This window comes from Penaeus vannamei, chromosome 25 (assembly GCF_042767895.1).
Source record: "Penaeus vannamei isolate JL-2024 chromosome 25, ASM4276789v1, whole genome shotgun sequence".
Lineage (NCBI taxonomy): Eukaryota > Metazoa > Arthropoda > Malacostraca > Decapoda > Penaeidae > Penaeus > Penaeus vannamei.
The window spans coordinates 5,202,361-5,214,860 of NC_091573.1; the positions used below are offsets into that span (position 1 = coordinate 5,202,361).

Consider the following 12,500-nt stretch of genomic DNA (forward strand, 5'->3'; position numbering starts at 1 on the left):
GACTCTGCTCGTGGCCCTGTTGTCGGGTGGCACCTTGGCACTGCGTGGATTCGGAGGCGGCGCTGGCGGGGTCGCGCTCTCGTTGCTCGCCTGGGGTGGGGGAGAGGGGGAAGGGGTGGGAGAGGGGGTGGTGATGTTTGCTTGATGGTTTGTTTGGGTTTCATGTGTACGCGAGAGAGAAAGAGATAGATCGAGACAGCGAGATAAACAGATAGACAGAGAATGAGAGACAGACAGACTGATAGATTGATAGAGAGACAGACAAACAGACAGGCAGATAGATAGATTGATAGAGAGAGAGAGAGACAGAAAAGGAGAAATAGAGACAAACAAGCAGAGACAGATTGATAGAGTGTGAGGGAGGTGATGGTTGAAGTGAAGAAACACCTTTTACTGAAGTCACGAACAGCGACGTCGCGAATCTACTAAGAAGGCATTTAATGGGCGATGTCTTCCCGTTTTTCTTTTGCTCCTCTTATTTATCTTTTGTGTCTCTTATTATCGTCCGTTTTGCTACTTCCATGATCGGAAGAAACAGAAGGCAAAGGGGGAGTTAGGAAGGAAGGTCGAAGGAGTGTGTGCGTGTGCGTGTGTTTGTGTAAGATTGTCATGAATTAAAATGGGCTTTTATGGCGCTTGTCCTCGTCAGCTTTTAATCTTATCGCATCTCATCTCGTATTATCTCATCGCATCTCATCTCGTATCTCATCCCTTGCCGCCGTCTCTCTCTCTCTCTCTCTCTCTCTCTCTCTCTCTCTCTCTCTCTCTCTCTCTCTCTCTCTCTCTCTCTCTCTCTCTCTCTCTCTCTCTCTCTCTCTCTCGCTATCCCCGTCCCTCCCTCCCTCCTTCCCTCCCTCCTTCCTTCCCTCCTTTCTTTCTTCCCGTCTCTATCACTCTTTCGCTTTCTCTCTCCGTGTCAATCGAAGCAGGGAAGGATCAGAAGAGGGGAGGGGAGGGGGGGAGGGGGTTGAGGGGAAGGAGGAGGGGGAGGAGATCAGGGGAAGAAAGAGAAGTTGGAAATGTCATGGATTTAAGCTCATTCATTCCTTCACGCGGACGTCAACCTCTGACTATCATCGTGTCTGACGGATGTGGAGGAGGGGAAGGAGGAGGAGGGAGGATAGGAGGGGAAGGAGGAGGAAGGATAGAGAGGGAAAGTGGAGGATGGGAGGGGAAGGAGGAGGGTAGGAGGGGAAAAGCGGAGGAGGAATAGAGAGGAGAGAAATTGGAGGAGGAGGGGAAGATAAGAAGGGGAAAGAGGAAGGAGGAGGGAAAGATGACGAGGAGGAGGAAGAGATGGAAGGGAAGGGAAGATGAAAACGAAGGAGGAGGAAGATGACGAAGGGGAAGAGGGGAAAAAGTAAAAAACAGGAAGAGATAGAAGACGACAAAGAAAAGGAAATTAAGAAAAAAGAATCAGTAGAAGGACGAGGAGGTGGAGAGAGAGAGAGGAAGGAAAGAAAGAAGGAGAATGTTGAAATGAGAAAGAGAAAGAGACAAAGAAACAGAACAGGACGGACTACACTCACCACAGGAAGACGCCCTAATTTGCATACGCTATAACATAACGTCCTTGAGATGTTTCGTTGTGTCGTTTCAAGCTAGTTCGCTAATCCAATGACCATCTCATTATTATAGTTTCTCTCTCTCTCTGTCTCCCTCTTCTCTCTCTCTCTCTCTCTCTCTGTCTATCTGTCTCTTTCCTGCATTCTCTGTCTCTCTCTCTCTCTCTCTCTCTCTCTCTCTCTCTCTCTCTCTCTCTCTCTCTCTCTCTCTCTCTCTCTCTCTCTCTCTACCTCTATCCCACTTCCTTCCTCCTGCCCTCCCTACCCTAACCCTTCTCCCTCTCCCTCCCTACCCCCTTGCCCCCTCCCCTTCTCCCTCCCTCCCTTCCCCCCCTTTGCCTCCCCCCTCCCCCTCGAGAGTGACGTCACGTGACAGTCGTATGTGGATCGTGATGGATGGCGGAGTATGGGTCGTCGATGGCAGCACCCCGCTCGTATCCTGCAGCCGGGCAATTCTTCCTCCGGTTTCCTCTCCCTGTCCTTTCTTTCTTTCTTTCTTGTTTTTATTCTCTTTTGGGTCTTTTTTTGGTTTGTTTGTTTCCGTTGTTGGTGTTTTTTTTCTTCCTCGTTTGTTTGTTTGTGTTAGTTGCTCTGGAGGTATTATTTTATTTCCTGATTTTCGCGGGGGAATGTTGACGTTCTCTAGATCCAGGTATCGTTTTAGAGATGAGAGGGCGTTGATTAGGGATGCAAGACGTTGCAGCTGCACGTGTCAGGTTGCAAGAAAAAAGGGGAGCGCATCATGAAGGCTGATTGCATGGCAGCGAAAGGTAGCAATTATGCATTGCGCCCCATTAGCACTCGTTAATTATTTCATCGTCCTTGTATGAGGACGTTTATTTCCGGCTCGTGCATCGGTTTTCAGAACTTTTTCAATCGGTTATTCCAATGCGGTAAAACACACGAGCGTAATCACAGTTTACATGTCAAATGGAACTATAAAACAAGGTAAATAACTTTGAAGAATAGTTATTAAATGAAAGAAGAGAGCGAAGGAAGGGGCGTGAGAAGAGACGGGCTGGTGGGGCGTGGGAGAGCGCCCTCGTTCCGCCATAGTCGCTGCGCCCGTCGGCCACGCTGCACTTTTGCCTTCACCCCCTCCCTTCTTTATCTGTCTGTCTGCCTATCTATCATTATTCCTACTTCTTCTTCTCTCTTTCTCATTCTCTTTCTCTCTCTATCTCTTTATCTCTCTCTCTCTCTCTCTCTCTCTCTCTCTCTCTCTCTCTCTCTCTCTCTCTCTCTCTCTCTCTCTCTCTCTCTCTCTCTCTCTCTCTCTCACTCTCTCTCTCTCTCTCTCTCTCTCTCTCTCTCTCTCATCCTAGCTTAAATGACGCCCATAGACGCCCATCCTAGCTTAGGAGGTTCTTCATCCTCAGGGTGTCCTCAGGGGAGTGGGGGGAGGAGGATGGGGCGGGGGGGAGGGGGAATTCCTCGTGAGTGTGTGTCTGTCTGTCGGTCTGTTTATCTGAGTGTGTGTGTGTGTGTGTGTGTGTCTGTACGTGTGTGTGTTGGTGTCTTGTCATTTTGTTTATGTCTGTGTCTCTGTCTGTGCGCGTTTTGTTTGCGTTTTGTTTGTTTGTTTGTTTTTGTGTTTGTTTGTTCGTTTGTGTGCTGATGTGATTCCTTTTCGTGTATGTCTGTCTCTCTGTCTGCGTGCTTTTTGTTTGTTTGTTTTTGTGTATGTGTGTTTGTTTGTGTGCTGATGTGATTCCTGTTTGTGTATGTCTGTCTCTCTGTCTGTGTAGTTTTGTTTGTTTGTTTGTGTGTTTGTGTATGTCTGTCTCTCTGTCTGTGTGCGTTTTGTTTGCGTTTGTTTGTTTGTTTGTGTGCTGATGTGATTCCTTTTACTGAGGTCGAGCTTCACACAGCCACCGGACGAGGCGGCGACAGAGGCAGCCTGTGAACGGATGGATGACTGACCCTGTGTGATTATAGATGCTCCTCTCTCTCTCTCTCTCTCTCTCTCTCTCTCTCTCTCTCTCTCTCTCTCTCTCTCTCTCTCTCTCTCTCTCTCTCTCTCTCTCTCTCTCTCTCTTTCTGTCTTTTCCCTTGCCCTGTTCTTTTCCCTCTCACGCTGATACTCTCCTGCGTATCTGTCTGTTTTATCTATTTATCATTTTATATCTCTTCCTTTTTCTATTTCTTTCCTTTCTTCCTTCCACCCATTTTCATTGTCCTCATGACCATTCGCTTCTCTCTTTCTTTCCGTTTATTCTCCATCTTTATCTACTCCGCCCCCTTCCCCACACGCCCTTACCCCCCCCTCCCCTACGCCTTCGCCTCCTCGCCCTCGGCCGCCCACCCGCCCATCTACCTACCATCTATGGGCGTGAGACGGGACACGTAAAACGGATGTCCCTCCAGCCAGTGGCATGATTCATTGGCCATTTTGCATATGTCTCTCTCTCTCTCTCTCTCTCTCTCTTTCTCTGTCTCTCTCTTTATTTCTCTCTCTCTCTCTTTCTCTTTCTCTCTCTCTCTTTTTCTGTCTCTCTCTTTCTTTCTCTTTCTCTCTCTTTCTCTCTTTCTCTTTCTCTCTCTCTCTCTCTCTCTCTCTCTCTCTCTCTCTCTCTCTCTCTCTCTCTCTCTCTCTCTCTCTCTCTCTCTCTCTCTCTCTCTCTCTCTGTCTCTCTCTCTCTTATTTTTTATTGATTTTCATGCTATTATTATTATTACCTTCTCACTATTGTTATTACTTGACTTAGCTTTATGATTTTTGCAATATAGTCAGTATTATTGGTTCATTATTTTTACATTATTTCTATTCGTATTATTATCTCTATTATTATCAATATCAATCATCAATCACCACCATCATCAATCATCATTCATGTTATTATGATAATCATCACTATAATCATCATCATATTTAACACTACCGTTCCGTATTCCCATTCACATTAACACTACCATTCCCTATTTCCATTCCCATTAACATTAACATTAACATTCCCTATTTCCATTCCCATTCCCATTAACACTACCGTTCCCTATTTCCATTCCCATTAACATTAACATTAACATTCCCTATTTCCATTCCCATTCCCATTAACACTACCGTTCCCTATTTCCATTCCCATTCCCATTAACACTACCGTTCCCTATTTCCATTCCCATTTACATTAACATTAACATTCCCTATTTCCATTCCCATTCCCATTAACACTACCGTTCCCTATTTCCATTCCCATTAACATTAACATTAACATTCCCTATTTCCATTCCCATTCCCATTAACACTACCGTTCCCTATTTCCATTCCCATTCCCATTAACACTACCGTTCCCTATTTCCATTCCCATTAACATTAACATTAACATTCCCTATTTCCATTCCCATTCCCATTAACACTACCGTTCCCTATTTCCATCCCCATTCCCATCAACACTACCATTCCCTATCCCCATTCCCATTAACACTACCATTCCCATAAGCAGCCAACTTAAACGTGTCCCCCCTTGCTTTCTCCTCCAGAAATGGGAGTTGTTGGTCCTGACTCGGCTCAAGTGGGACTTGGCGGCCATCACTCCGCACGCTTTCCTGGACCAGATCATCGCGCGACTGCAGCTCAAGCTCCCAGAAGCTCAAATGCGTATGGTCCGCGAGCACGCAACGTTTTTTATCACAGTCTGCGCTACGGGTGAGTACGGCGAGGGTTTTTTTTCCCGTTTTCTTTGTTTGTGTTTTTTTGAGTGTGTGTGTTTGTGTTTTTTTTCTGTGAGTTTTTTTGCGTTATTTTGTTGTTGTTTTTTTTCTTTCTTCTTTTTTTGTTGTTGGATTGTCTCTTTTTTGTTTTGTTTTGTTTAGAGTTTTTGGTTGTGTTTTATTTTCTGAATAGGATTTTATGGGTGGTTTTCCCCCTTTCTGGTTCTCTATATCTATCCGTCTCTTTGTCTGTTTGTCTGTCTGTCTGTCTCTCCCGCCAGCGTGTCCTTCCCCTTCGTTCTCCTCCCCCCGCGCCCCCAGGAGCCGTTCCCCGGCCGCCCTCGCCCCGAAGGTGCGGCGAAGGGAACACGTGCACTGGGCCTCGACCAGCGCGCGCGAGCGTGTGCACGGGGCGCTGGGTCGACGGATCTGGCCATTTAAAAAGGAGAATGTTGCAACATTGCGCCTGACCCCGCGTGACCCCCGCCTCTGCGGCGGCGACGGCGGCGGCGGCGGGGTGTGTGAGCGGGCCCACGCAAGGCCAGCCGACCCGCGTCAGCACTGCTCTTTCCCTCTCCTCCTTCCTCCTTCTTTCCCTTCCTCTTCGCTCGCCCTCCTCCTCCTCCGCGCCCACTTGTCTTGCTTGCTTGGCTCTTATTCCTTCTTATGTTCTCTTTCTCTCTTTTTTATCTTCTTCACTCGTGTTGTTTTATTTTTATTGTTATTTTGGTGTTTTTTTCTATCTGGCACTTCCCCCTTCTTGCACGCCTAGAAAGGAGATTAAGGTGAGGAAGCGAAGATGGGAAACAAGGGACTAAAATCAAAGGAAGAAGAATCAAGATGGTCTATGGAGGGAAGAGGAAGGGGAGGAAAGAAGGGAACAAGGCCCAAGGAAGAGAGAGTGAGAGAAAGAGAGAGAGAGAGGGGAATCGAAACAGGTCATGAGGTAGAGAGAAAAAAAAAAGAGAGAGGTCGAAAAGGGTCATAAGAAAGAGAGAGTGAGAGATCGAAACAGGTTATAAGAAAGGGAGAGAGAGAGATCGAAACAGATCATGAGAAAGAAAGAAAGAGAGAGAGAGAGAAAGAGATCGAAACAGGTCATAAGAAAGAGAGAGAGAGAGAGAAAGAGAGACAGAGAGAGATCGAAACAGGTCATAAGAAAGAAAAGAGAGAGATCGAAACAGGTCATAAGAGAGAGAAAGAGAGAGAGAGAGAGAGATCGAAACAGGTCATAAGAAAGAAAGAGAGAGAGAGAGATCGAAACAGGTCATAAGAAAGAAAGAGAGAGAGAGAGATCGAAACAGGTCATAAGAAAGAGAAAGAGAAAGAGAGAGGGGGGATGAAGAGAGAGAGAGAGAGAGGGCGACAGAAAAGACACGGTGCACAGCAGAACGCAGACGCAGGACCCGTGGGAGAGACAGCGGAATGCCCTGCTCTCACTGCCAGCTGTCAGTCTCCTCGATGCAAAGGTGACAGACTTCCTGTCGCGTCACTCTTTCCCTTGGGGCTGACGTCGCGATCGGGGGTGGGGGGGGGTAAGGCAGGGAGGAGAGGAGAGAGGAAGGGAGGGGATGATGATTCAAAGGGGATGAATAAGGGAGGGAGGGAGGGAGGGAAGAAAAAGGAGAGAGAGGATGATTTAAAGGGGAAAATAAGGGAGGGAGGGAGGGAAGAAAAGGAGAGAGAGGATGAATAAGGGAGGGAGGGAGGGAGGGAAGGAAAAGGAGAGAGATGATGATTTAAAGGGGAAAATAAGGGAGGGAGGAGGGAACGAAAAGGAGAGAGAGGATGATTGAAGGGGGAAATAAGGGAGGGATTATGATTCAAGGGGAAAACAGGGGGGAGGGAGAAAGGGAGAAAGGGAGGGAATTAGCAACAACGATGGCGGTGAGTCCTGTCTCGCGTCCAGGGTGACAAGACCTGTGTCAGCTGGGATGAATTTATGTCTAGGGGAGGGGAAGGGGGGTAGGGGAGGAGGGAGAGGGGGTAGGGAGGAGGAGGAAGGGAAGGGGAAGGGGAAGGAGAGAGGGAGAGGGAAAGGGGGAAGGGGAGAGGAGTGATGGTAAGTGGGGGGTTGGGGGGTAGTGGAGGGGGGGGGTGGGTATGGGATGATTTAATTTGTTCCTGTATCTGTTCCTATCTTTCTCTGTCTGTTCTCTCTCTCTCTCTCTCTCTCTCTTTCTCTCTCACTCTCTCTTTCTCTCTCTCTCTCTCTCTATCTATCTATCTATCTATCTATCTATCTCTCTCTCTCTCTCTCTCTCTCTCTCTCTCTCTCTCTCTCTCTCTCTCTCTCTCTCTCTCTCTCTCTCTCTCTCTCCCTCCCTCCCTCCCTCCTCCTCCCTCCCTCCCTCCCTCCCTCCCTCCCTCCTTTTCCACAACGTAATAAGAAAAGGCGACGAATGTCTGCTTGAAAGATTCCTCGAAGATCTTATCAGCGTGCGACCTTAGCGCTCCTCACAACAAAGCCACAACAAAGGTCTTTCTCTTTTTATGTGCGTGCGTATGTGCGCGCATGCATACACGAAGGCACGGGCGTACGCGTACATACATACACGAACGCACGTACTCGCGCTCACATATGGATAAACACACACATACACATGTATAAACACATACGCGCACGCATACGCTCACACACACACACACACACACACACACACACACACACACACACACACACACACACACACACACACACACACACACACACACACACACATTCACACACGAACACACACACGCACATACCCATACCCATACATACCGGCGCATACACATACGCGCATACATTTAACTGCTCTTTCCCACCTCCTCGACTAAATGTACTTCACGCAAAAGGTAAGAAATCAGTATACGATAACCATCAACAGATACTCTCGCCAATATGATAATAAAGGTTCATAAATAAAAACCCGGAATGCCCTCAGAGGCCGAAGAGCCACCGACACAAATGCCCGGCGCGCATACTTTACCCTCCGTGTTCCTTATCCTCCTCTTTCTCTTTCTCCTCTTCTTTCTCTTTCTCTTTTTCGTTCTCCGTATTTTTCCGTCTTCGTCTCCGCTTTTTGGGGATTTTGCTTTCTTTTTTCTTCTTTTTTTTCTTTTTTTTTCTTTTGTTTCTGCTTCTTGATTTCTCTCTATCACTCTCTCTCTCTCTCTCTCTCTCTCTCTCTCTCTCTCTCTCTCTCTCTCTCTCTCTCTCTCTCTCTCTCTCTCTCTCTCTCTCTCTTTCTTATCTCCCTCCTTCCTTTCCTCTCCTTTGTCCAAAATCCCATCTCCTCCGCCTCCTCTTCCTCTTCTTCCTAGTCCTCCAGAGAACACAGAGGGCGGGGCATATGGGTATAAAGGGGAGGGGCGGGGGGAGGGGGCGGGCACCGTGACCTACGAGCCTATCACCAGGTAACACTCACTCGGCGGTGCTTAGTTATAGGCCTATCGCGCCGAAAGTAAAAGTATAATGTGTATGTGCGTGTGTGAGAGAGAATGAAGAATGAAGGGAAGAAAATAATGATCAGGAATGAGGAACGAGGTAAGAAAAAAAAGGAAGGTTGGTATTGTCGGCATCTTAGGGATACGGTATGTAATGGGGCGCGATGGTGGTTGGGTACGAACGTATTTTTTTTTTTTTTTTTTATAATAGGGGACGTTTAATGTGTTTATATTCTCTTCCATTCATTTTTTTAAAAAGGTATAGAGATTCATATTAGTTCATGCAGGAATATTTGTTTAAAGAGCTTTTTGTCTTGGACTTTGTTATTCATTTTCACCGGCGTTCGTTTGCCTCCTAACCTGTACGTAGATGTTTATGGCAACAGATAATGCTTTTTGTTCTCTTTCACTTTTTTTTTTTAAACCGCGGCCTCCTTTGATATTATCTGCGTCAATCTAGCCGCCTGAAGTGGTATTTATCTCCAGAGATGCAGGACGGTCTTTGTGGTTAATTAAGATGATGTACAGTACAAGGTCGATGGAGATGCAGACGTCAATAGATTCGACGTGGGGGGGAGGGGGGGAAGAGAGAGAATGGGAAGAGAAAAGATTTTTTAAGAGATTATGGGAGAGGGAGGAGAAAGAGAGAAGGAATGGGAAGAGAAAAGATATTAAGAGATTATGGGAGAGGAAGGAGAAAGAGAGAGAAGGGGTGGGGGTAGAGAAAAAAGGTGATAAAGAGAGAAGAGACATCAATAGATTGGGCAGTGAAGGAGGAGAAAGAGAGAGAAAGAAGGAGGGAGGATGGAAAGAGAGAGAGAGAAGGAGGGATATGGAAAGAGAGAATAAAAAAACGGAGAAAAAATAGATTACAAACGTATAGGTAAAACACGAGCCACTGTTTAATCAATCTATCTTGATTATGGGAGACGGAGGAGAAAAAGAGAGGGGATGGGAAGAGAAAAGACATGAAGAGATTATGGGAGAGGAAGGAGAAAGAGAGAGAAGGGGTGGGGGGAGAAAAAAAGATGATAAAGAGAGAAGAGACATCAATAGATTGGGCAGTGAAGGAGGAGAAAGAGAGAGAAAGAAGGAGGGAGGATGGAAAGAGAGAGAGAGAAGGAGGGATATGGAAAGAGAGAATAAAAAACGGAGAAAAGATAGATTACAAACGTATAGGTAAAACACGAGCCACTGTTTAATCAATCTATCTTGACCGTATTGTGTTTAACGTCTGTCTGTCATCTTATAAATCGTTTTGTTATTTCAGTCTTAATATCTGTTTATCCCCTTCCATTTTTTATCGATTTACCACCAGGCATTTTTGAGCCTCGGACCGTAAAACTTTCCCGGGTGAAAGAACCTGTAACCCTGTGTAATCGCTGATAGGCCTATCTCTAAGGATATCTCACACACGCACACAAACACACACGCATACACACATACACACACACACACACACACACACACACACACACACACACACACACACACACGCATACACACACACACACACACACACACACACACACACACACACACACACACACACACACACACACATACACACACATACACACACACGCAGACGTATACGTGCACACATACAGACAGACATACGTACATACATACATACGTACGTACTTACACTCACACGTGATTTATAGAGTGAATGAGCTTTTTTTTTTTTTTTTTTTTTTTTTTGACCCAAAATATTCTTCCTTTTTAGATGCCTATTGTGGTAGGTTCTTAGGACTGTGTGAGAGAGAGAGTGGGCGTGTGTGGTGGGGGGGAGGGGGCGGTCAGGGATGGTCAAAGGGGTGGAATCGCTTTACCGTGGGCGTGGGAAGTTTTGGGCGAGTGTGTGAGTTTATTTTATTTTTATTTTTATTTTTTTTGGGGGGGAGGGGGAAGAGTGAAGGAGGGGCCGACAGCTTTGATTTCTTCGTAAATATTTGTGTATTGATATGGGTTTCTTTTAAACAAAAATTATTACGTCAAAGGTAATTTTTCTGCCAAAATGGTAGGTCAGAGCCAATTTTTCTTCTAAAAGGTCACTTCAGATACTTTTCTCGCCAAAGTATCACTTCAGAAACAATTCTCCCGCCAAAATATCACTTCCGAAAGTTTTCCCGCCAAAATGTCACGTCGGAGGCAGTTTTCCCGCCAAAATGTCACGTCGGAGGCGGATTTCCCGCCATAATGTCACGCCATAGGCAGTTTTCCCGCCAAGACTTCCCGCCTCCTTCGGGTCCATGGCACTGATCGTTAGTGGCGCATCATCCGGCACATGGGGTGACCCCGCGGGTGTCATGGCCCTTTCATGGGGCATTCCGCTGCAGGATGAGCTTATTCAAGGAGTCATCGCATTTTTGTCGTATTCTGTATTTGATTCTTTTTCTCTTTCTTTCTTTTCGTTCTTTCTCTTTTTCTTTTTCTCTCTCTTTCTCTATTTCTCTCTCTCTTTCTCTCCCTCTCCTTCTCCCTCTCTCCCCCTCCCTCCCTCTCTCTCTCTCTCCCTCCTTCTCCCTCTCCGTCTCCCTCTCCCTCTCCCTATCTAATTACACTCATTACTACAATGATTTATCGTCGTAGTTTTACCAGCGTTGCTCTGCTTTCTCACACGCAGAATGTTTGTGTGTGCGGCTGAGCGTCTGTGAGTGACTGCGGTTGAAGGAACTATTGTACGAGACAGAATGGCATGCGCTAACAGCTATGGCGGAGACCGTGACGTATGCTGGTACAGAACCCGGAGTTTTGGAAGGGTTCGCATTTTTCTCACGGGTTCAATTCCTTTGATTTATTTTTTTATGTTTTTTGTATTTCTTTTCTTGATTTCTGTTTTGTTTCTCTCTGTCTGTTTTGATTTCTCTCTGACTCGCTCTCTCTCGCTCTCTCCTCTCCACTCCTCTCCCTCTCCCTCTCCCTGCCCCTCCCTCCCTCCTCCCTCCCTCCCTCCCTCCTCCCCCTCCTTCCCTCTCTCCCTCCCCCTCTCACCCTCCCTCCTTCCCTCCCTCCCTCTTTCCACAGCCTATATTTTTCTTACTATATTTCTCGTAACCTTGGAGAGAGGAGAGTAATTTCCGCGCAGATAAAATCGGTCGCTTAACATAATAAACGCGTCCATCACGGAGACGCCGCGTGAGAGAGTTGTTCTGTGACCGTAAGCAATAATTCAATAAGGGAGGCTCAGGTAGACAAGGTGCTGAGAGGGAAAAAGGTAAGGATTTCTGGTGGGGGTCGAGTCGACTCTTTATTTATTATTATTATTATTATTATTATTATTGTTGTTGTTGTTGTATATATAGATACTTTATTTTTTATTATATATTGATAGACTATTTTTTTCTTTTATTATTATTATAATTATTATGTATATAGAAAGATAGTTCCTTTATTTTTTCTCTTTTATTATTGTTATGATTATTATATATACATAGATAGACTCTTTTTTTTCTTTTATTATTATTATAATTATTATATATATAGATAGATTTTTTTTCTTTTTTTGGCGAGTGTGGGTTGGTTTTGTTTTTTTATTACGGGTTTGTTATTTCATAGATAGGGAGAGAATGAGATAATCGAGGGAAGAGAGACATAAACAGAGAGAAGGTCGACAGAATAGAGAGAGAGAGAGAGGTGATCGAGAAGTGAAAGACAGATTGATTGAGGGGGAGGGTGATCGAGAGAAGAGAGAAAGATAAACAGCGAAAGAGAGAGAGAGAGAGAGAATGGCAGGACGTGTGACTCACCAAGTAACATGATAGTGTGTCATTCTCAGGCCTTAGAGCTCTCATCAGCCATCTTCTCGACGCCAAGATACAAGACATTCTCTCTTGTTTTTCTTCTTCTTCT

General features: G+C 45.8%; 1 protein-coding gene across 1 annotated transcript in view; it reads left to right on the top strand.

Annotated features, from left to right (window-relative positions):
* Positions 1 to 12,500, top strand: part of LOC113814652 (G1/S-specific cyclin-D1) — an 84,534-nt gene that overhangs the window by 6,564 nt on the left and 65,470 nt on the right. The window contains exon 2 of the mRNA XM_070138884.1: positions 5,043 to 5,208. Within this exon, the coding sequence (XP_069994985.1) occupies positions 5,043 to 5,208 (166 nt within the window). The remainder of the gene's footprint in view (positions 1 to 5,042; positions 5,209 to 12,500) is intronic.